Genomic DNA, 24,976 nt, shown 5'->3' with positions numbered 1-24,976 from the left:
AGTACATAGAGATTAGTTAGAAAGATCAATAAGTTACTTTTGTCAACAAAAGTGACGACTACCTAAGTACAGGAATCTTTATCCTCAATCGGAACGTTTTGGTTACTTGGTCTATATCAACAGAAGATGTCGCGCTTGTACAATATTTATTTTTTCATCTAGTAGACTACTGTTCATCATTTCGACCTCGAGCACGTTTTATCGTTCCTGTTTTGCCTGTTCTACTTTTTTTACACCTCTGTTATGTTATGGAAAACAACATATTACTTTTAGAGCAAAAACAAAACGGCATTTTACTGCAGCGTTTCTCAAGTATGAAAATGAACTCTGGTTGGTTGGTTTTGAATCTTTATCCTCGGACTGACAAAGCCTTGATAGGTTATTCTTGGTAGTTTTTCATACTTGTATAGAGGCTCTTGACGCAGGGCCGGTTACTGAGATTGGCAGAGTGAAGTTTTTCGATTGATGGAGTGTTGTTGCTGGGGAACTATTCCATTTGCTACGTTCACAACTCTACACACCAGCAAGCGGAAGAAAATAATTGAGTAATATTGTCGTAAAATAAATTAAGAGCACCTGATATAAGCCTGGTACAAAAGTACAAACAAATAGAGATGTTATAAAACAGCTGCGGCAAATGATTCAAACAGCTATTTTCAAAAATTAAACATGCTTTCAGAAGTTTGGCGGTCAGTGTTTGTCAGTCTGCTCCGTTTATCCCTGATCTGAAGTAATTTAGAGTTGTGTCACTTCATCTTCGTCGCTTGTCAAAATGGAGTTGTCAGAGCTCTCATCATGGCTTTTTGCTTTCGTATTTTCATGCTCCACAAATGCCTCGTTGTCGTAAGCTAAACTAGCATCTATTGGAATGGAAATTTCAACTGGTAAAGATGACAAGTGGATTTTGTCTTTTTCGCAAACTGAAAGTGAAGAATCTGAGGCATTGTTTTCGAAACCTTCATTCGAGTCTTCAATGTTAGCAGCAGCTAGCACCATTTTGGAAAAGCTTGAGTAGGGATTTTGCAACAAGGTGTCTGGCTTATCAAATTCCAAGACCTGCAAAGTATGGTTCCAAGCTAAATGTAAATAGTAAATTAAAGTGAGATATCATTGAGTAATGAGTATGTCTACTTTTTCGTAAAATTTATTAAAAATAAATTTTTGTTGAACTACAAACGCTCTTATCAATAGGAGTTAAAAATTTTGATACTATGAACGTTCGAAACTGCTAGGATTAGACAATGGAAGAAAGAAGAAGTTTGAAAAAGAAGGAAAAAACTGAAAGAAGTTTTTTCACCATAAAGACGTACACTTCTTTAATAATAATTAAATAGAACTCTTGTCAATATCTTTGTTGCGAGTCTCAGAACCCTGCACTTAGCAAGAGGGAATGACTGCGTTAGAGACTTATAAGCAACAAGAAAGCAGAGCTGTTGTGTGGAGAATTTGGGTCCGGTATCAATAATCCTAAGGCTCTAAATTAAGACACTAAAAAAAAAAGGCACTATACAGTATACAGTATCTAAAGAATATGTGATGTGATGTGTATGTGATGGTGTATGTGATGACTTCTTCAAGTTCTTGGGCTCCTTGAAAAGGTTACAAGCCCCCAAAAAGCACATGAGCCAGTGTTTAAAAGTACCTCCTGGACGCCTTGTCAATGCTACGAATAAGTAAATAAAAAAGCATAAGCAGATACTACAAAAAAGCAGAGCCATAGCGAGAGGCAACAGCCAATATATAGTAATATAAATGTTTTTACCTCTCCATCGTCCATGACAAGTATTTTGTCACATGTCAGCACGGTGTTAAGTCTATGGGCGATGGTCAGCATGGTGCAGTCTGCGAATGCTTCACGAATCGTGTCTTGAACCAAATTGTCAGTTTCACTGTCGATGGCGGCTGTTGCTTCGTCGAGGATGATAATGCGGGAGTGACGTAATATAGCCCTGGCCATGCACATCAGTTGCCTTTCGCCAACGCTGAAATTCTCACCATTTTCAACAACCTCTGATTCTAGTTTGTCTGGAAGATCGATTATCTAAACATGCACAGCATTGTTTTGGTTAACTATATGCCTGAATTATGAATTTGGAACAAGCCACAGGTAGTTCAAATCAAACTGTCAAGTTGGTGATATCAATCATAGTTTTCAATTCTTCAATGAAGAAGCAGAACATAAAAAACAGCTTTGTTTCATCTAGTATTTCTATAAAACACCAATTACAAAAAAATTAAAAAGAAGCAAATAAAATGAAGTTGAAGCTTTCAATTTTCCTTAAAGAACTTGCAAAAGCCAAATAAACAAGGCAAGAACTTTTAACTTGTTGTTATGACAAGTGCAATAATGAAAAACACCAGGGCCCACGGCATGACTGTTTAGTGTTTACACTGTATTACACAACCTATGACAAAATCCTGGTCTTTGACATCATTAACCAACGAGATATCGGCTTATCCAGCAGCTGAAACTGCTTATGGATAAAGGGCTTCATTCATGCACAGCCTGTTGTGACATGGTTAGGCCTCATTGGTAGCAGTTTAAAAGAAGACAAGCATGGAGCTGACCTTGGAATATTAAGTAGCTTCCATGGTAGCTGATTTTTCTATATTGTCATTCACCGAACGTTTATAACGAAATAATGGTGATCGAAGCCAGTTACAATTTAATAACTTTTGACCATGTTTAAAAAAATATTCAACTAAAACAGCAGTGAGAACATCAAGCACTACTCAAACTCGCTTGTTGTTAACTTTGTGGGAATACTCTCTCTTCCAGTATAGTGTACCACACACTCTCTCGACCTTAAAGTTTGTGCCATACACAATAGCGAACCTATAGACAAATTTTGGTTAAACGAAAGTTTCGACGAATCAAAAATTGTAAAAATAATTAGACAATGGAAAATTTGTAGACCAAAGAATAAAAAATGGCGGTTGAGGTTCTGGGGCTAGACTAAAACAAATTGAAATCCACTGCTGATTTGAAATGCCTGTAGGCAGTGCCGGTCATAGGGTATTTCGGGCCCTGTGCGGAATATGATTTGCGGGCCCCAATGACAATGATCCAATTCCGTAGCGTAGCTAGGTATTTTGAAAGGGGAAGTGGCGAAGCTTGACCGCATGATCGCCGAAGGCGACACCCAGCGGCGGGGGGTTTGGGGGACCTCCCCCAGAAAATTTTGAAAAATTACTTTGAATTTGGGGCATTCTGAGAGCATGTTCAAAATTTGGGTTTGAATAGGCCTATTGCTGTAAAATGGTGCTGTCCGGTGGCATAGCAAAAAGATAAGATCATGCATTCTTGGGTATTTTTCGGAAATAGAGCTATGTTGAGTCTAGATGCAACCTATTTCCTCCCCTGAAAAATTCGTAATTCGATTTCGTACCCTGAAATCGGAGTAACAAAATCAAATTTCGTCCCCTGAAAAGATCGAGAGAAATTTTAAATGTTTGCGGCAACTCCGATCAGCAACTTCGGCTATGTTGTTTTTTGTTCTCGATCTTTTCAGGATACGAAATAGGTTGCACCCGTTGAGTCTCTATGTTTTCTTGTTGCTAATTCCTTTGTTGAATTCACTTGTTGAATTTTTCCATTGGAAATGACAAAATTACTGCATTTTCTGAGTAAATTGCGGGCCCCCTAATTTGCGGGCCCTGTGCGATCGCACGGTTTGCACACCCCAAAGACCGGCACTGCTGTAGACTACGGTGTGCCCTATATGCCGGGTTTGCGTTAATATATTGTGATTGCAAAACAATCATTTCGTATGTTTTTGGGGATCAGGTGATCATGTGCCCTTCCTGGATCCGCTATTGGCCAGTTAGAAAAGATAAGTGCAAATTCCGTATTTTTAACGCAAACTAAAGCAAACAAAGCACTAGTTTTTACATTTATCTGGCCACTGGTTAGTGGTTTGTCCCTTTGTCAGTCATACTGCTGCGCTCAGTCATGTTAGCAACTCAAAATAAAAATATGCAAAGAAAGCAGATGAAAAACTTCACAGATCAAAAGCTTCACAATGAAGATTTGTAAGTAACAACTAAGTCTAACATTGACTTGTAAACTTTAAATAGTTCTGCTTGACAGTCTTAAACCATTTAGCCCACTTTCTTCAACATTTGGAACTACCATAGTTTGTTGATTAATTCATCATCATCATCGGCCATGCCTGAATAAGGCGTCGGCTACCGTGAGTCTCCACAACGATCGATTGTCCATAGATGATTAATTAGTTAAACTTAAAATAGAGTGCCTTTTGAAGCTATTACATAAAAAGTAATGTAGCTTTTTACCGCCTGTTTCATATGAGTTCTTTCCAACGCTTTCCACAACTCGTCATCGTTGTATTGTTTGAAGGGATCAAGATTGTATCGCACTGTGCCGACAAACAGGACCGGATCTTGTGGAATGATTGAAAGGTTTTGTCGTAAATCTTTTAGTCTTATCTGTCCGATATTGACGTCATCGATCACAATACGCCCATCTATCAAATCCACAAGGCGAAACAAAACAACTCCCAACGACGATTTTCCTAAAATATGATTTGAGTGTTAATTTGTTTGAAAAGATCTATCTTTGCTCGAGTTAACAAACTTTGTCAAGTGGAACATGCAACTGATAACTTTTGTGTCAATCTGACATCTGAAACCATGTGATAAACACAGTAGGCCTACCTGTTTATGCTACGAAATATTGTTGTGCAATAAAAACGATTTCTATGGTCTTTAAAATTATCAATTTTCTGTTTTCCGGAACAGTGCACCACCCAGAAGGTCAGTTCATATCAACTGACAGGAAAAGATAGCTTTGCATGATATTTTAGATAATTATAAAACAATGCTATAACTTTATAACTCGGAGTCAGACAAGCCTTGGCATTGGTTTAGGCTACAAATTTGCCGTAGTTTTGAAAATACTCCGATTGCTTTTACAGGTTAGCCACAAGTTGTATTAAAAAAGTGTACAATTAACAGACATTTTATATAAGTATTTAACTTTCAAAATTCCGATATCTTAATGTAATTCTAACCTGATCCTGTCCTTCCTACTATTCCAATTTGCTCTTTCGGCTTGATTAAAAAATGCACATTCTTCAAAACCAGGGGAAGATCCGGTCGATAGCGCATATTCGCTGCTTCAAATCTGTAAATATGTTTGACAAGGGGAATCACAAAGATTGTGTTTTGCTTTTCACGCTTTTGATCAGAGAACGAGATTTTAAATGAAGGACAATAAATTTTTTGTTTGGATTCTTATCCCAAAAACATTGCTTCTTGTTCTCTTTTATTGACTTCCAAAACATAAACAGAAAATATATGTGTTTTCTTTGTCAGTTTTCGTCATTCACAGTCACCGCTTCAATTCCGATCATAGCTTCCAGAATTAAGCATAGCCTACCTGTATTTCAAAATCAAAATACACTTCGGCTACTTGAGATTTAAATGACACAATAGGCTACCTAGGTCACGTTTAAGTATAGCCTACCATTAATAAATTAAAAACGATCTATCGTTCACGATGCTAGATATTTTAAAAACATACCGAGACCGACTTGCCCTAAACACCTTCCTCAACATTATATTAAGCTATATAAATTTCTCGGCCATGTAGTAAGAAAGCAAAAACTGGAGCATCTCTCTTTAACTGGTAAAATTTTTGGAAAGCGGGCACCTGGCAGACAAAGACAAACACATCTGGAACAATTTAACGACAAGACAGAAACAATCATCCATGCAACATATAATAGGAACATTTGGTCTAATTATTCATCTGAGGCCGTCGATGCCTGGTTCAGGCAAGGCAATTGAAGAAGAAGAATTAAATTTTAAACTACTGCACAAAGATTAACTGTATTACTTAATTACCACACGTCTTCATTTGCAAGATACTCAGGCAACTCCTTAAAAAAAATGTTTTATCTTCAGAAGACCTTCAAAAGTACCCAAATGTCTTCCACTTTGCATTTTAAGCAGTTAAAACAAAATGCCAACAAACTTGACAATTTTATTGGATTCTTGTGGGTTTATTGTCTATTGGACTCTTGTAGTTTCCCTTTTTCATAAGCTGTCTATTGTAAATTACGTCACCCAAACCAAAAGCCCTACAATTTTTTTTCACCATGCGCAGCTGCAATTTATCATAATTAATCTGTTAATTTTATAATCTATTTCAGTGAATTCCCACTCAATGTTGTGTAACACATTTACAGATTTAGCACTTAACGATGGTACACAAAAGATTGACAAAATAGAATTTGTGACAAGTGTCCAAGCTATATTACATTTTTAAGCAAACTCTAAAAAGCTGTGCAGTCTTATTTTTTTATCACAATGGTTCCGCAGCGAATTGCATGATTTCAAGTGAGGAAATTTAACTGTTTCAACAGTCAAGCAGGTGCAAGAGAGAAGCCCGATTACGGATCCAAAGGTTACAATGCATGGAAATTAAATGTTCAAGGTAAATGTATGACGATATGGAAGTCGAAGTAATAAATTATCGAGTTACATATCGCGACTTGATTGATCGAATCTTTATCTTCGGACTGAAAAAGCTTCTTGCACACCTTAATCCTGGCAGTTTCGCATACTTGTAGAGGCTTTAAACCATTGAAGCAGACCGGGTCACCGAGATTGACAGAGTGAAGTTTTCGATTGTTGAACTTGTTACTTCGCAAATACTCGCAAAAATCGTGAAATCGCGATATATAAAACGATAATTTGTTACTTGGACTTTGTCATACCATTTCCTTCAACATAATATTGAACAACTTGAGGAATTTCTGAACTTATTTTGCCATGTTCAAAATAATTGTAGCCTACATCCAAAAATCCTTTATGTTGATTTTATTTCCAATGATCTTTTTTCTCAAAAATAGTTCACTTCATTAAAATTCATTTTGTACATCCTTTCATTTATTCCAAATGCTCCTTACCTTATTTCTCCTCTTTGTGGCCATTCCTTAGGCACTGACTTAAGTTGATCGCTGTCGTTGATTTCTGAAGGGCAGTGCTTTATATACTCATTTATTCTCTCCACTGAAGTAAAATAAGACTCCAATTCAACACTAAAGCGGACGCATATTTGAAGCAATCCAGTCATCTAAAAAAACATCGTATTTTTCATTTGAATTTTTCTGCACATGATATGGTTTATACCCTTGATTAAGTTTAAAAAACAACCAGCTGTACATAAATAGTCCCTAATCGTAGTACTGGGGAAAGACTATTGACACCCTGGGTGGCGTTGTAGTCGTGAGAGCCTCTGAGGCAGAGGATCTATCTCTTGACAATCCCAGATTCACGATGTTCCCCGACTACACTGGAACATGGAACCTACTGAACTACACTGGAACCCTGCGTGGAAAAAAGGTTTTAAAACCTTCTTTCAGTTTTAGAAGTTCAAACAAAGAAAGATGTTACTAGCTGTTGCAAGCCAACTTGAGCCATGACTAAACAACAAGTAGGCTAAGGTCCACACTAAGCACCACAAAATATCGGTCTGATATTCGGTAAACAAATAAATAAATTCGGTTAATTCGGTATGTGTCCACTTTGGAAGCAGATCTAACGCCAACTTTCAGAGTTAATAACTGCTCTCGATGGGAACTGAACTTACAACTTTCAATCACCAATTAGATGCTTATCACTAAGCCACACAGCAAATTATTTTCATAGCCGACATAAAATACGGCTGTTTGAAACAATATTTTACTTCAAGAAAAGAAGAACAAAATTAAACAAGCGACCTCTTTTAAGAAAATCTTACCTGTCTTGCTGTGTTCTAAACTGCCTCAGTAAAACTTTCATCACATTTATCCAGCTTTTTATCCACATTTACAAACAATATAAAGGCTTTTTTCTTACCGTAACCGCGTAAGATAACGCTAGTCCTGCGGAAGACGCAGTTGTGGCGCCAAAAGATTCAGGAAATATTGTGGAACAAACGACAAATATTGCTATGACAAATGTAACTGTAATCGTCAAGCAATCCAGCCGGACTGCCAACCAACGGCCTGCTGATAGATACGAGAAAAACGGCGAGCTATTATTGTCGAGAAGTTTTCCGAATCTAAAAAATTAAAAGGAGTTGGCCTATTATCTATTTTGTATATTTCGGAATGTTGTTTCGTCTATTCTTTGTTGTACAGTTAGTTGTTTCGGCTTAACACGAACTCAAACAGAAAGTTTTTGATTTTAAGTTATAAAAACGTATTTTATTTTACTTTGTAATAAGCAAAAGATTAAAACAAAGCGCACTTTTTTATTACGTCATCGGTCTTCTGATACGCATGAATGGTGCTCAATCCTTGCACGGTTGACGTCACGTGGGAGAACCAAGGAGATCTGGAGGAAAAACATTTGCAATTTGTAATGCAGCTGGATTTGTATTTTTGTCTCCAAAGTCACAAATATTGGCAAACTTTCAAGAAAATTCCCAAATGTAGCGACATCTAATGCTTGGTAGGTATTAAATCAAGGTTGAACTGAAAACAAATTGAGTGAGCTACTGAAAACACAACTTGCGCGAATACTTGCACTGGTCTATTGCTTCCTTACTCTGACTAACTAAAGGTATATGACAATTACATAGGCCAACGTTTTCAAAAATGAAGAAACAGATAAACAATAGTGAGAATACAAATTTACTGTGAAAGAATTTATTTTAAATCGATGGTTTTAATAGTATTTGCTTGACTCCAGGCGGCTTTATACCAAAGAAGTTGTAGTTGTACCGATTCCTTTTTTTCTTGCTTGAGATAGTGAGAAAAAGTTAAAATGGTAATACGTTAAGACCGTAAATATGATGTAAAATTATAAACACACAGTTCTTAAACCGTACTTATATCGTCAATGGACAATAAATATATCACAGGATTATTACTGTCTTGCCTTGTCGTGTTGTCCAGACGTTTCAGTTCCCGGATGGCACTTCGAAAGTAAACGTACAACAAACCAAATATAACCCCCAGTACCACAAAGACGATAGCAAACCAAGGAAACACAGCAATTATCGTCAAGATGGCAAAAAATAAAAGAAGTACCTAGAAGAAAAAATACCGGTGAATGAAAAATCAAATACATTAATTAATATAGCGATTTCAATAATTGAAGCCAATAAAGTAGCAGTGCTACATTTTCAACTGTGGTTAAATTTGAAGACGTAGTCAACATGAGTAAATGGGCATCACGGTGTTAGATTTTGCTTGTCAGGGGTAACACACTATTATTCTTTTGTCAGCTTTTTTCCTACTCTGCACATATGCATGTATAAGTGCTCATATCTATTCAAATCGTCAAAACGCTACTAAGCTAAAATTTCTCTAAATATAATTGACATTTCACGATGCCTAAAATAAAATGATTGTATACATAGTAGTTTGTTGTTTTGTAGAATTTAACGCAATCGTGTTTTTGCAAATGATATACGGTACTTATGTTTTGAGATTTTTTGTCTTCAAATTGCATCAGTGTTTATCAGTCAACATATTATTTACTAGCGTAATCTTGTTGAAAGAATCTTACTTGCTGCAAAAACATATCCATGAATAGAGGTAGCCTCACGTCCACGTCATCCAAGTCACGTGAAAATCTGGCCAAGAAAAAATGATCCTTTAAACGCAAAAATCTTTACTGGGCTACAAATAGTTGCTATTAGGAGGGGGAGGGTTAACTTTAATTTCAACTTTAGCCCTGGTTTTAAGTTTTTTTTGGTGGAAATTCCCAAAAAAAATTATCGGAGATACGCAAATATCCTGTTGTTTCGTAAAATCAGGACTAAAGTTAGATTTGAAAATATTTGGCAAATACCTTCTCCCCTATTATTATACTGAATATCATAGGACATAACTGCACTATAGGAAAGTTTTGTTTTTGTATGCTTTTGAAAAGTGGGTTTAAGTAAATAAAAGTGTTAAAAAATAGTTTGTAATAACCTATTAATCAGTAGTTAACTTTCCAACACGCTCACCTGTTCAGTATGCGGCCTGTTGGAGTTGTGTCAAAGAACGTCATTGGACTCCCAAATACTTTCCGAAACATTTGGTTATGAAGATTAGAAGAAGCCCCTATAGTGCTTCGGGTAAATGCAGCAGATTTGATCAAAGCAACCAATAAAGTCAAAATTAAAATGATAAAATAGATCCCCTGAATAAGAAAAAGATTGTTTTAGTTTTAGTCTCAAAAAATGCCGTAGGTTATATGACCCTTCTAATTGACGTGGCATATTGTTTTGAATTGGACTTTGGATTTTGCAGCATTCAACATTTCCTTATGTATGGTGATTAATCCAGACTTGGACAACTAGAATTTTTGTAGTCATTCGAAATTAGATTAGAATTAGAATTAGAGTAATTCAAGCTTTTAAAAATTATACCAGAATTAGAATTAGAGCTACCCAAGTTTTCACAAATTAGAGTAGAATTTAAACTAGATTAGAATTAGTTGGACGCAGTTGTCACATATCTTTTTTTGTTGGATAAAAACGCCAATGTGGCAACTTGGGATCAAAGTGTCATTCCATCATCGCAGCGCCAAAACCACTTGTAAACGTCATAATATACATTGTAACGTCAGTGAATTGATGAATTAATCGATTTTTTCGTGACTTTGCATCTCAAGGGATGAAATGACACTTTGATCTTGATCGTTTTATTGCGTTTTCTTTGTATAACGTTGATAAGAGCGCAGTATCCTTCCATTTGCCAAAAATACTGTTGGACAAACTAAAATTTGTAGCAAAACTGGATATTCTATAAGAACTACAAATAGAGCAAATAAGTTTTTAACGAATTAGAATTACCGATATTTCGCTCTAATTTATTGAATTAGACAACTTGAATTATCTGGTTGTTCAAGTCTGAATTAATCACAGAAGCCCTATTCTTGTTCGCGCTCGTTCAAATACAGTACACTACTTGGTACGGGCAAATTCTCAACTTTGTCGGATAATCACCAAAGTAAACGCTGATGTCTCTCAACTTCTGTTTTCGGCTTCTCAATGCAACAAAGAAATGTGAGTTTTAAAACAATCCATCAACTAGGATGCAACTAAACAACTGAACACATAAAGCAGGTAATTACATACAAAGCCAGAATAGCCTGAAAATTAATAAGATTCCATACCTGATAGAACCCAAGGTTTTCTCCTGTGGATATGTTTGAATCTCTGAGTTCCGGACAAGTTGAAGCTGTAATGGATTCACCGATTGTGTCTGAAGTAAATAAAATGTAAACTGTTCTTTAAGAATAAAAACACTATTTTGTAACTACTTAGGCTAAGGGCTATTGGCTACACATTGTGTCTATCAGCTAAAAACCAAACACTGGTAAAGTAAAAAAAAAATCTTAAAATACTGTAACTAACAGAAAAGATTTTAAGCTGATTTTCGAGCTAACGAAAATGTGCTAAAGTGAAAAAGAAAACACTTTGTAAAAAGCTCAACAGTTACGTAAGAAAAGAATTTGAAATGTACTTTTAAGACATTTTTTGAAAACTTGTTTTTATTACATATATTCAAAATCTATTTTTACAAATACTGTATTTACGTTTGAAACATTTTTAGAAATAATCTTTTAAATGTCTTATTTGAAGAGTCTTCGTTTTGAAGATATCGCCATCAACCATGAGTTTACAGCCTACTCAGTAGGCTACTCACCTATCGTTGAGGTTAGTGAGTCGTTGCATGGTATGAGAGCACCACCCTGGTTGATCCAGAAACTCAGCCACCAGTTGGAAAAAGCAGTTCCGAACAAAGTCAATACAAAACCAAACCCGACTGCTACAGCTACGATAAATCTAAAAACACATAATTTGAGTATCTAACCAAAATCATGGATAGTAACTTCTGAAAGTAAAAATGCTGGCCGCAGTTTCACAGTAGATTGGATTTTTTTTCAGCGCCGACCCAGATAACTAGGCCTACTTTTTCTAGTTCAAATGTTTACCAGATCGAGTAAGGATCTAACTAGATCTGAATCAAATAAAGCAACTGTATGGGTAACGTACTGTTTAAAAAGTGTAGAAATTTACTAAGAAATGACCTACACACCAGGTAGTTGTCAACAGAAACTTTGAAATTAGAAATGGTAAAGTTTTAAAATTATATACATATCCACAAGTGTCTTTGAATAAAAGTGTAGCAGCTTTACTCTTCAGCATATAAATTTCAATGACTAAATTTCAGTTTTTTTATTTGTTTAATTTTCTTAAAACTTTTGCATTCAGGATAGATATGGGGTTCCTTGAACCCCGGGTTGCAAACTATTCGCTCCAGGGTTCCACCTACTTACCCGCCAGCTGATTTTACGTAGGCAACGTATGTTGATGCTCCGACAGAGCCCTGTTTGCTCAATTCAGTTTGAATTAGTACAGTTAGGCCATCTTTTTCATTGGAGTCATCTAAAAACATGGCATTGGCTATGTTGTAATTAGAAAACCTTTTCTGGAGTACAACATGTGTTCAAAGTTTATAGAGAGTAATCTGGTCATACTCACTGCAAATCACTAAGTCTGGGACAGCTCAAACAAATCGATTTTGTGACATTTTGTAAATAAGGTAAAAGAAAGAATAAACATGAAACCAGTGTTTTCATTGAACAGTATCGCAAACAATATAAGTAACTGCTTGTAGTGGTAGCCTGCAAGAGCTGGAAAATTTGACCAAAAACGCTTCACACCAACTCCAAAATCTTTTAACATTTTGACTATACGATTGTAGTTTTATCCTTATTGACGATGAAACGATAATTGCACAAAACAATATTTTACCATTTTTGTTTGTAAGTTGGGTACTTCTTTGCTCATCAACAGCTGTATCATCGTCAGTTTTTTGCGACTTTGTTGAGTTGTACAAACGGTCAGGAATTGAAGCGATAGAAACTTCAGAGTTCAAGCTTATGCTGTCGAAAAGAACCTCTGCAAAACATGCCAACATTTTGGAATTAGCTTCGTAAGCTATTTACAGTAGCTTACTTTAAGTTGATTTCTTTATAAAAGGAAAGTTGTTTGAAAAAATATCACTTTATCGTAGTGCACTCGGCAACCCACAATCCCGCATATAAAGCAGCAAACGCAATTTGTTATTCTTATGACGTGCTATGAAATCGAATGGAGGAGAAATTTCACTTCGAAATATGGAATTACATGCGAATAGAATAAAATTGATCTTTTATGCTTGCTTGTTTGTATATTGTATTTTTAGCAGTTTTATGCAAATGTTGAGACTACTTCTTATACTTAGAACGAGATGATAGTTTGCTGTATTGTGGTTTGTTTAAAACTTTGAATACTATAAGCAACATTGTTCATTAAATTCCTGATGTTTGTACTCATAGTCATTGAAGTTTAAACAACTTGCAACATTTAAGCGGCTAACTTTAAAATTCAGTATGGAAAGTTAAAAAAATGCAGTGTATGGAATATGAAAGCTATTAGGCTGTTCCATTTAAACTGAAACGCTGTTGTCTGTCGTATAAGGGACTTAGGCTATGCTCCACTGCAAAAACATACTTGTACTTAGGTGTGATATGCGACTGACTCTTCGCTGTTCAATGATCTTTTGAACCAGTTTTTCATCAACGTCTTGCTTGGGTTGATCTTTCTGTTTTTCTTGATCCAGATAAAATGTACTGCAAAAATAAAATAAAAAAAGATGAAAAGCTGAGAAGCTTGCATTTGCCCAATGTTTACTGAAACTTATCACTGTAATTTAAACTTATTAAAGGAACATTAACCAGTTGAAGACTTGTTAAAAAACGTGCAAACAAGATATCGTGTAATTATCCTTACTGGATTAGTTCAGCGTAGTCTTTGTTCTCTTCCATCAATTCACTATGATTTCCATACTCTGCAATACTCCCATTCTTTAGGAGCACCACTTCATCGCAATCTTTCAAATACTGCAGCTGATGAGTGACAAAGATGATGGTCTTCCCTGCCAGAGCCTTCTTGATGCATTCGAAGAAGATATGCTTTCCAACATGGGCGTCAACAGCCGATAGTGGATCATCAAGGAGAATGATGTCACGTTCACTGTAGACAGCTCTAAAAATAAGAAAAGTTATAAAATATTTTTTTACCTTCTTCTGGTGACAGTAAGCTAAGTTACAAAAATATGTTTAAAAGGATAACCAGCTTTTTAATTAATCCTGTCCAGATAAAGTTCCTTAGCAAACATGGTTCTGACCTGGCAACACTAATTCTTTGTTTCTGTCCTCCAGATAAGTTTATTCCTCGTTCTCCAACTTCAGTGAGGTCATGGTCAGGAAGAATTTCAAAATCAGCTGCTAAGCAGCATACTTCAACAACTGTACACAGCAAAAGCAAATAATCGTATAACTTCACAAAAGTGCCTACACACAAGTTCCTTTCGGTGACAAAAGTGCCTACACAATGACTTTAAACACATTCAACGTTCGCACACTTGATGGCTGAATTTATTTTGTTCTATCTATACCAATAAAAGCGTTTTTGTGATTGAAGCTTTATAATTTGAAAACTGCGATTTCTTGTTGAATTTCGTTTCTTGAAATTAATTGCAAAAGCACTTTATCTCTTGCATCATAGATATATTGGTTGGGATAGCTCCTCTTTTCCAAAACCTAAATCGCTAATCTAATATTAATAGGAACCTTTGTTATACTTGTCTTGATCCCACGGCATTCCAAAAAGGATATTTTCTCGGACACTGGCATGAAAAATCCAGGCTTGTTGTGGGACGTATGCCATTGTTCCGTTGAGACCAATGTTGCCTTTTTGAATAACTGTGTGTCCCAAGATAGTGGAAATAAATGAAGATTTGCCACTTCCAACCGATCCGCAAATTCCAAGCAAACTTAGTGAAAAAAAAGCAAGTTTTTAATAAATATTCATACAAATGAGAATTCAACAACATTTAGTTTTTTAAAATTAACCCTGTTTCGCCATTAGTATGATCTTCCAAAAGTTCTTATCCACAGGCTAATTCTATTTGAATGGCAACCTTTTGAAGATCTCACTAAGGGTAAAGCACATTTGACTTTTTGTTTAACATTGAGCATTTTTTTGGCAGTGTGAATGATGCTTGTTGTAAAAATAAAGATTCATATTCTTCAATTGAGCATATTAGTCCAGCAAACATAAATTATCGCCATATGACACTTACACATTTTGACGTTTATTTCTCGAATAAATTTGACAACCAACTGGCCCGAATGAATGCTGTGATACTAACATGAAAGTAAGAAATTATTTTGTCTTTATCATTTGTAATCAAAACAATAGTTGCTTTCCCAAAAATAGTTCATGTTTGCAGCTTAGTAAAAATTAGACACAAGCAAAAGGAAATGTGACGCAATTGAAGCAGTAAAAATAACCGCATTATCCATAAACGTAATGTTTTTATCACCTTCCATTAGTTATTTTTATATTGATGTCAAATATAACGTCTTGCATGTGTTCATCAGAATGGTCGTTATCCTTAGTCGACAAAGTTGATGACGCCTGTTAAAAAATTAGTTATTGGGGTTCTTTAGAACCAAACGCATTGTAGCCTATTTTGAAATAAAATTTGCAAAGTTGCTGATAACTCATTGTGTGACAACGCCAAATGAGCATTACTAGCATTGTAATCATCACTAGTCACATATCTAATACATTCTACCCAATTCGTATACGATAGGTTTGACTTAAAATAACTCATTCTTTTGGGTACCAACAATAGAAATACATAATTATGAATAACCTATGAAGCCCGATATAATCATTTATTCAAACAAAACGATGACTGCCAAAACATGCAAAAGCTTAACAATGTTACAATTCAAATCAAATGAAAAGCTTCAGCATAATCACGTCAAACGTGTTCCTAAAATAAAAATGTTTTAAGCTTGTATCGTTGCTTACGCTTTCTTTGTCAACAATATCCCAAGCAGCCGTTAAATTGTTGAACTCTATGGCAATTCGATCACGTGATGGATCCACGTGATACTTCTTGATCTCTTCCATCAGCAGCAAGTCGTCAATCCGGTCAAAAGTGATGAAGACCTAAAGAGTTCATCTTTGAAATTTTAGTCTTTTGTACATATTTGTAAATCTATAGGCTAGGCTAGGCCTACATCAAGAAAATCATATGCTCAAAAAACATGCATTAATTCAACTCAAGAATGAAAGTTGAAAGTGATTATAAAAAGCTAATGTTTTCTGAAAGTTCGTTCATCAATCAAAGGCCTCATGTAACGAATCGCAATGAAGGCATCTCTTTTCCTACTATCTACAAAAATCTATTGTAATAAGTGCTTATTGGACGTTTTTTAAATTGGATTCATGCTGATTGTAAACTGTGCAGTAGTGCGTACACAATTCGACTCATCATGACTTATACCGTTCACTCTCTTCTCTGCCGTTATTTAAGTTTCTTGTTGACCTTTAACAATTAAGCCCCTTTTTATAGTTCAAACTTTGCACGCGATAATTTTTGTCTAGAAATTTAATTTTCATTTTGAATGTTTAGTTGATTTCAGCAACATGGTCCTGTGTTTTGCCATGCTAGACAGGTAGTCACTGCCTGGTGTGGCTCCCTGAAGAAATCAGTAGTGTCTGATTAACGAAACTTCGGAATAAAAGAAGATTGTCTTTTTATACATCGTGTGATAGTTTAGCTTAATCTGCACCAGTAGAACGCATCATGTTATTTAATTATATATTATGTTTCTAAAATTTGGTATTTTCTTTATAACGTTTGGGTGGCAGCTGATTTTAGTAACCTTTTGGTTTTTCGCTGCTATCCTTGTTGTGCGAACTATTTGTGTATATTGTGTTTTGTATATTTTTGTTTATTTGCAAGCAGAAAACATAAATAGAACTAAGGTGGCTTTAACACTTAAGAATTCAATCAGTTACTGTGCTTTTATAATTTCCTTGTAACCTATAAACTTTTTTTGACATTTTTCACAAGTAGGTATAGGGTTGGGACCCCGGGAAATCTCGATCCCGGAATCCTGGGATTTTAACCCGTTTTTCTGATCCCGATCCCGGGATTAATTTTATTAAAATCTTGGGATTTCCAGAAAACATCTACAAAAGCTGATGTAGCGCCATATCGCTTGAAACTCATGTTTATTTTGGTTTTAAAGCAGCTTTACAATATCAGCTGGTTGTCTTGAACACTCCACATTAGTGTGATAATAATACCAACTATGACATAACAATGAACTACGCACTCGCTTCAGTGGTAGAATTAGTGCCACTGGGTATTTTAACGTTAGAACGACGGTTGTGCCATTGTGCTGTTAGGATAGTTTCTGCTAATTCTGCCCTATCTTTTTGCAAAGGAGAAATTAAAATTTAGCTCAGGACGACGAATTTTGAAGATGTAAGTTCAAAGAGAAAATCCGAGGTGTGGCAAAACTTTTTGTATTGTAAATCTACAGAAAAAAGCAAAATGTAACTTCTGTCAAGCCGTTTTGAAAGCTTCAGGGCAAATCCTCCTTTACAGCTTTTAAAAGAATGTACAAAAAGAAACTTATTGACTCATATTAGGCAAATGCTAAATTAGCCTACTAATCAGACTCGCGATTGTAGCCTAATATAGGCTAGGTTGGCCTTCCTAAACTGTTTTTTTTTTAATTTCTTATCATCTTGGACAGCTTCACCGTTATTTATGTATTATTATCTCTTTGTCTCAATTATCCAATTATAATTATCATTGATGAGGCGTCGGAATGCCGAAGAACTGGTTCACCTTTTTGGGTACCTCAAGAAACCTTCCACATTGATCAACCGCAGGATCAGCTTGGTCATCAAATAAAACGTCAGAAACTTGCTGCCATGGCCACGAACGACGAACGTTCTTCAAAGATTGTTCCCAAGCTCAACTGTTAAATTGGATCGAGGCTCTACTGAACAGCATGAAGATGCCATTACAGAAGATAGTAGCCATGACACTGAAATGACTTTAGCTCAAGAGTCACATGCTTTCGTAGCAGAAGATGAAAGTGAAGAAGCACAAAACTGTGATGTCGGTGCTCGAGTAATACAAAAAGAAATACTGCTATATGAAGCAAGGAAAAAAAGGCCAGAAAACCTTAACAATTCATATGAGGCATTGAAAAGTATTAAGCCAACATCTGTTGAGGCTGAACGTGCATTTTCAGCTGTTGAATTTTTTGCCAGCAAAATCAGAAATCGTCTTAACGATGATATTCTCGATGCTCTCATGTTTTTGCGTCAGTATTACAATAAATAATCGTGGTTTGTGTTGCTTGATGCATGTGTATTTTCCTACTTTGCTGATCCCAAAAAAATCGTGGTTTGTGGCAATCCCGATCTCGGGATTTCAAATTTGATTCCGAAATCCCAACCCTACAAATAGGCTGCCACAACAAAAGCATTACAATAAAAATGATCATTAGGCTTCGTACCTCCGCCACTGATCGGACAGCCAGAGGGAGAACAGCCATCATGAACCTCATGGCGTTAAAAACGGCAACTATTGTGAAGGCCTGAAATACAATTTAAACATATTTCATTTATTTGATTTCATAGTACACAATACAGCTTTGTAAACAATGCTGTAAATATTTAATTTGTTAGAATTCAATTCTATTACGAGAAATAGCCTATCAGCCAAATGATTAAATTCTCTATTTTTACCGACAATAAATTCTTGTGTTTAGTCTACCAGTCTGAGCTGATATTAGCAAGAGAGCACGTTGGTATGTCTTGGCAACATACATGACATTCCAATATTGAAGAGAGTCACTCAATGACTGTAGCCTATATTCCTTCGCTGCTTCCTGCTGTCTGTTGTGTTGAAACTGTTGCTACGTTGTTATATCCTGCTGTGTATGCAATTTTACAATATGTCAGTACAACAGGCGCTAAATAGAATGATTAAAAACATTATTGAAATACGTTGCATCCAGGCTGACGCCCGATGGATGAATATGTAGATTAAGAATGCGAGAAAACAAAATTACTAGTGTCTGTGTCAACCTTCAGGCATGCCGGTAGCTTTCCTGCCAAGGACTCAGACGCATACTCTTGAGCGATAGCGAACAGACGCTCTTTCGAAGGTCAAACAAAAGCTCTCGCCAACTCAACTATGTTGCCAAAACAGGTCAACTTTGCCTTTGATATTGAATCACCTTTGATAATCTACTTAATAAAAAATCCTATTCAGTATTACCGAGGCAGCATCCAAAGGGTAACCGAGTAAAGTATGAACAAGAAACAGCAGCACAGAGGACACCACTGGAATGACTGGAACCAGACCTGCCTGGAAACTTTGAACGAATCCAGCCTTGATCAAGACTTTTCTTTCTGTTTCTCGAATTTCATCTGGAAAAAAAAACTCGAGTAAGTCTTAAAATTGTGGCTGTTTGTTTAGATGCTTTACTTTTTAATTTTCCTGTTAATTCATGTTTTCGCAACCAATCATCAAACGTTTGACTCAAAAAATTTGCTACATCTGTATTCTAGCACGCAACATGGTAGAGTGCAATTCCAAAAAAAAACATTTTTTTTTCCATTACATTAACAGCCCACCACTGAAATGTGGCATTTAATATAAATGTGGTTTAACTTTGAAGCAAGTTCTGAGCCATACGTTTATTTCTGCATCTTCGGCTCTATTTATCTTGCTTAAAAACATGAGAACACATGAGAATATGAGCATTGAAACAAAATAAAAAAAAATACAAAAACATTTCATCAAAAAATAGATTTTAAGTAAAGTTTTCAGAAATTATTTCAATTACGCTACGTGTGAAGTGTGTTTAAGACTGATAAGAGTAATTGTAATAAAATAGTCAAAAAAAGTTGATTTTTAGAGAAATAGGCTTAAATAATCAGCTTAGAATAAATCCTAAGAAACAAGTTTGTGTTACCGATAGAATCAGCAAAGCTGTCTTCCCATGCGTACATTTTGATAAGTTTTACGCAGGTGAGAATCTCATTCATCATTCTAACTCTGGTGTCTGTGATTGAGATGCATTGCTCTCGATAAATGGCCATAAATTTACCGAGAACCATCTAAAAATAAACCAGATTTATGTTTTACTTCTAAACATCGCCCAGAAAGTTAAGATCTTACAGTATATTATGCAAAGGGCACACAAAACGTTGGATGAATGTGTTGTGTTGCTATCTTAGCCAACAGGAGTCTACCGCTTCCATTCCAATATGCACATTTGCACAAGTTGAATTTGGGCTGGCTCCCTCATCAGCCTGCGAGTGCGGTGCGGAGGAACAAACTGCTGACCATGTCGTTCTTGAATGTCCCATTTACAAGGCGTCAAATGGAATGCATGGCATAGCAGAACTGTACAAAGCTACACATCTAGCTTTCCATCACCTGTCCTAAAATCTGAAAAGTCCTCTCTCACACGAAAGAAGATTTTAGCCAACATGTGTTATTATTGGCTGTTTCACTGGTGATAAAACCAAGTTAAACCTGAATACAAAGTGTCGCAATGTGTGTTTGGGGTTATCCAAATAAAATAAAAAAAAACTCTGAAGATCGGAGGCAATAAAGTGACTGTATCAATTATAAATTTTAAATCATAAATACACAACATATTTGCAAATATGGGACACCTTTGGTAGGCTTCGTAATCTGTAAACGTTACTATTGTCTAATAAACTGAAATATGATCTGATTACGGTACTTGGCTTCGTATGATTAGGTTCAACAAGTCAAATGATTAAAAAGTAACTTTTTAAAAATACATTTCTCACAATTGACAGTTTTATGTTAGACTACGTTGAACAGTTACCACACCTGCAACAATAGTTCACTTCAGACATTTTATCAAAATTAAACAATTCCCATTGCAAAAGCGCAATTTAAACCAAACGGCAAAAACTTGTTTTTTCTATTTAGCCTACAGTAGGTAGGCCTACAAAGCTATCTGCAAATGGAAGACAAATTTGACTTCTCCAGCTTTCGCCGGCTGTGGACGAAAACGCACTTTAGCTAGGTCAATATTTTCAAAATGGTTCATGCTTCATTACCTGAATAGGGATGAATGATATGAAGGAAAGAATCCCAATGAGAGCCGTCCATCCGACAAACAGGCAGCTGAATATGGTTGTTATAAGCAACATGAAAGGAGCACCAACGAGGATACCAGCATAGATGATCATCTCACTCAGTCTTTGTCCATCGTTTGCGAGCAAGTTGACAAGCTAAATGTTCAATTTTCAAACTTCACAGCAAGTAGGCTAGCTCCGGAAATGACGGTTTTGAATGAAAATTTAAGTCAGGCCTACGAAGTAACCTACAGCCATAGTACCCAGCAAGGCCTAAACAGTATTAAGAAAAGCTTGTGAATTTGGATTGCATAATACAAATCAATGTATTATAAAGCAATGTATTAAACAGCAAATTGTATTTCATTAAGCTACTCTGTGTAATGTGGTAAAATGGCAATGGTAAGCTCTTATATTAGCTTATGAGTTTTGTTTTTGATCAAAAAAATGAGTAATCTATTGCTAGATTGCATAAAGTTACTAGAATTTTTATAGGACTAGGCCATTAAATCAGGTTAAGTTACGAATCCGATCATTTAAAATTTGACACAGTACGGTTGTGAACCAGTTGTGAACATGGCATCAGACAAGTCGTTGCGTTTCACATACCGTAGGGTAGGCTACTGCAAAGATAACACTAAGTTGAGGTCAAAGCATGCTATAACACACTAATTTAACTGCAAGAGTGAAAATGTAATTAATGCCGTCGTCGTCGTTGTGTGAGCCTCTGCGGCCGAGAGTCTATCGTTTTACCACCATGGATTCACAATGTTCCCGGACTAAGCTTGAAGACTACTAGAGAGCAGCCAGTCTTTGGTTTCATCATTCAAGACACTCAGAACTTCCACTCCATTAGGTGGCTTGAAGATGGTGCAATCATTGATGATGTAGTCTGCGGTCTGTTTCTCAGCACCACATTCACAAGTATAAGAAGAAGCCATTCCCCACTGGTACATGGTTGACTGGTTGTGCGGAAAAGCCCGACGCCCGTATGGAATGTAACCAATGTAGTCAGGCTTTGTTTATACAAATTATCAAGTCACTATTTTGTTTATAGAAAAGTGTTTTAATTCAACAGTGTTGTTTGCTGATTGCTTCCTAACCTTCGGCAAAACTTAAATAAAATTAAAAAAGAAAACCCCTCACCTCTCCAACAGATTTGTTCTTTAAGCTACGAAGCCTAGCAATTTTTTGAAAAATCAGAGTCAACACTGCAGCTCGTGTGCGAACGGCAGTCCTACAAAAGTTTAGGTCTTATAAAAATGGTAGTTTTATAAAAAAAAAAAAAAAAAGATAAAATCTAAAATACTAATACTTACATTTATAGCTTATTCATTTATGTTCATTCAAATGTGTCATTGAACACTTTTTATTAAGTTTAAAAAGAATTCATGGAGGAAAAATCGTATTGCCCACTATTTGATTTTTTAGCTAGGCTTGACACATAGCTTAAACTGTATAGTGATTTCAGATAGCCTACTAATTTTTGACCACCACGTTCAACTGTAAGTCATTGGTCAGTTTATCTGAAAAAACAAGCATGTTTGTAAGAAATGTGGTAGCCTAACTCTAACAGAGCCTACCTATAATTGATGGCAAAGAACAATGCGAAGAAGAGGGATCTTCCCAATTCTGTACACATTAGTCCGACAGCTAAGCCGATCCCATACCCAATATCAGGGCTTGAGAGATCAGCAAAACCAACCAAACGATCAACAAGAAAAGCCTGAGAAGAAAACACAGCCAATGAAACTTGTCCCTTGATCAGAATTACTAGCAATTGTTCTTTGGTGATAATACTGTATCAAGAAGATGTAAATCATCCTTTGTGCTCGCTTTAACTGACGTAGAATAAAGGCCACTAAAGAACGTACAAATCATAATATTACATTATATATAAACAATATGTCATGAAAGGAATAATATCAGCAAACTGTCATTAGAGTCCACCGTCAACCCAAAGCGAGCTCGACATTTCAAGCACAACCGTTTCGAACCTAAAAAAGAGTAATTCTGCAAAAACTTTGTGTAACAGCCGAAACGAGTTGAAATTGTTCTTATTCAAATTGTTAAAGACAAACTGGTCTGAATAGCCCAAGTAGCCTATCCACGAAATCTACCAAACTGAAGATCTGACCTGATTCAAACCGTCTTTAAACTTTAGCCAAACCCTAATTAGCATATAGTTCTGAGTCTACCATGTAGGCTACACTACTGTAGCCTATAGTATTAATTAATGGATAATTATGGCGATGGCGATAAAAGCAAATCATGCTTGTTACACTTACTGGGCCCGCAAAAGCACAGGTGACTGAGAAGGAAATAATTATAGATGAGGCAATCATCCGCGTTCTAATGTAACGAAATACACATCTTCTTATCGAAGGAACGCCTTTATGCTTCGAAGCATCTTCTTCATACAAACGAGTTAATCTACAAAACATGTATGGGAAATCAGTTAACCTGTCGCCAGACTTAGTAAATAGGCTTGATATACGCTAAGACGGATTAAGGTGCTGGAAAACGAAAAAAACATCCACTGACTCAATCAAGTTTTTGTAATTTCTCGTTAATATTTGTCAAGTTGGTAATAAAGTCACAATTTAAAAAATTAAATAGATGCAATCTATTTTTGGATCGCGCTGCATTGTACCGTTTTGTGCTGTCTTCTGCTGCATCGTACTTCGATAAAGGCGGCAGATCCTCTGTAACCAACGGATGCCTGCTTTTTAATATGACTCCAGTAAGCCAGCTAAATGTCAAGGTGGAAAACAGGTTGGCGTTGTCCACTGGAGCTGGTAGCTTACGTCTGAAAACATAAAATCAAAAATATGCAACTTGAGATTTCAATCAGAAGTTGACTTTATTCTTGTGTGTTTTGATAGCTCAAGATAAGTATTAGGCTATCTGAATCTTTGTGATTCAAATATCCGCAGTTAAACTTATTGAGTGTATCCCAAACGCACTGCTTAAGTTATAGTGAGACTGGATCAATAGAAAGACCATTATAGGCCTACACAAAACCAATTGCTTACCAACAAGTGAACTTGCATAGCTAGCAACTATTTTTACGACACTAATAATTGTTATGGTTTGTAGCCTATAAGATGGGGGGTGTTAATTTCAATTAACTCCCTAACTTTAAGATAGGCCACAACAGGATATTCCAATTATTTTTATGCCTTTGTGTTCGTAGCAGAAAGTTTTTCTGATCAGTGTATGCATTTAATGTTTTCCATTCAACATTAGCCTACTTGCTATAAGTTATAAAAACTCGTGTATGAACCACGTTGGAGGACGCTACATGTTTTCGCTTTAAATACTTCCGCTTCAGTTTGAGCATGCTAAAAATCCGTTTAGGGATGGAGAACGTACGTGGCTTAGTATACCTAAAGTTTGAAGCAAATCTTAAACACCAAAAAAAATATGCGAGATGTTTGAAAAATCGGCTCGTTGGTACCGCGCTTTTCCTAGGGCTATTGAAGTTATTCTTTACTTAGTCAATCACTTAAAATAATATTTTACGTTTGGTGCTCACTTCGTGAAGCGAAGAGGTTTCATGGTTTGAAAACTTCTCCAATATTTTGAATGCACTTTGTCTTTGTCGTAAGCAGCATACACATTGTCATCGTATGTGAAAACATCAGTTGATAGCCCTTTGTTTGTCCCGTTCACCACTGATGACTTTTTGGACGTCTTGGCCACATCATCTGGACTACATGCAGCTTCTGGGAGGGGTTTACCATCTTTTCCCACCATTATTTTACTGTATTTTGTAGCAACTTTATATCTGAAAGGTGTACAGAGTAGTAGCTTAAAAGCATCATAACTTTTTTAATGAAATAGCTTTCTATAAAATAAAACATAGGCCTAATTAAAACAACACTTTTCTTATTTGTTATTATGAGCGTGGATTAAAATATGCTATAGGCTATTATTCAACTTACTGAGTGTAAAAAATTAAAG

General features: G+C 35.9%; 1 protein-coding gene across 1 annotated transcript; it reads right to left on the bottom strand.

Annotated features, from left to right (window-relative positions):
* Positions 1-561: 561 nt before the first annotated feature.
* Positions 562-24,769, bottom strand: LOC145773849 (ATP-binding cassette sub-family C member 5-like). The gene is made up of 29 exons (XM_082584973.1): positions 24,549-24,769; positions 23,664-23,819; positions 23,299-23,443; positions 22,594-22,736; positions 22,157-22,247; positions 20,993-21,166; positions 19,867-20,011; positions 19,167-19,318; positions 18,400-18,480; positions 15,884-16,024; positions 15,387-15,481; positions 14,632-14,834; positions 14,187-14,307; positions 13,790-14,044; positions 13,511-13,629; positions 12,770-12,916; positions 12,292-12,400; positions 11,658-11,797; positions 11,125-11,189; positions 9,971-10,146; positions 9,526-9,592; positions 8,893-9,044; positions 8,260-8,346; positions 7,867-8,071; positions 6,936-7,102; positions 5,034-5,146; positions 4,297-4,535; positions 1,763-2,041; positions 562-1,056 (listed from the first exon to the last, which is right to left on the bottom strand). The coding sequence occupies exons 1-29, from the start codon at positions 24,767-24,769 to the stop codon at positions 736-738; spliced, it is 4,509 nt and encodes a 1,502-aa protein (XP_082441099.1). The 3' UTR covers positions 562-735.
* Positions 24,770-24,976: the final 207 nt, after the last annotated feature.

This window comes from Aplidium turbinatum, chromosome 7, assembly GCF_918807975.1.
Source record: "Aplidium turbinatum chromosome 7, kaAplTurb1.1, whole genome shotgun sequence".
In the NCBI taxonomy this organism is placed as follows: domain Eukaryota; kingdom Metazoa; phylum Chordata; class Ascidiacea; order Aplousobranchia; family Polyclinidae; genus Aplidium; species Aplidium turbinatum.
This window is presented reverse-complemented; position numbering and strand designations above follow the sequence as displayed.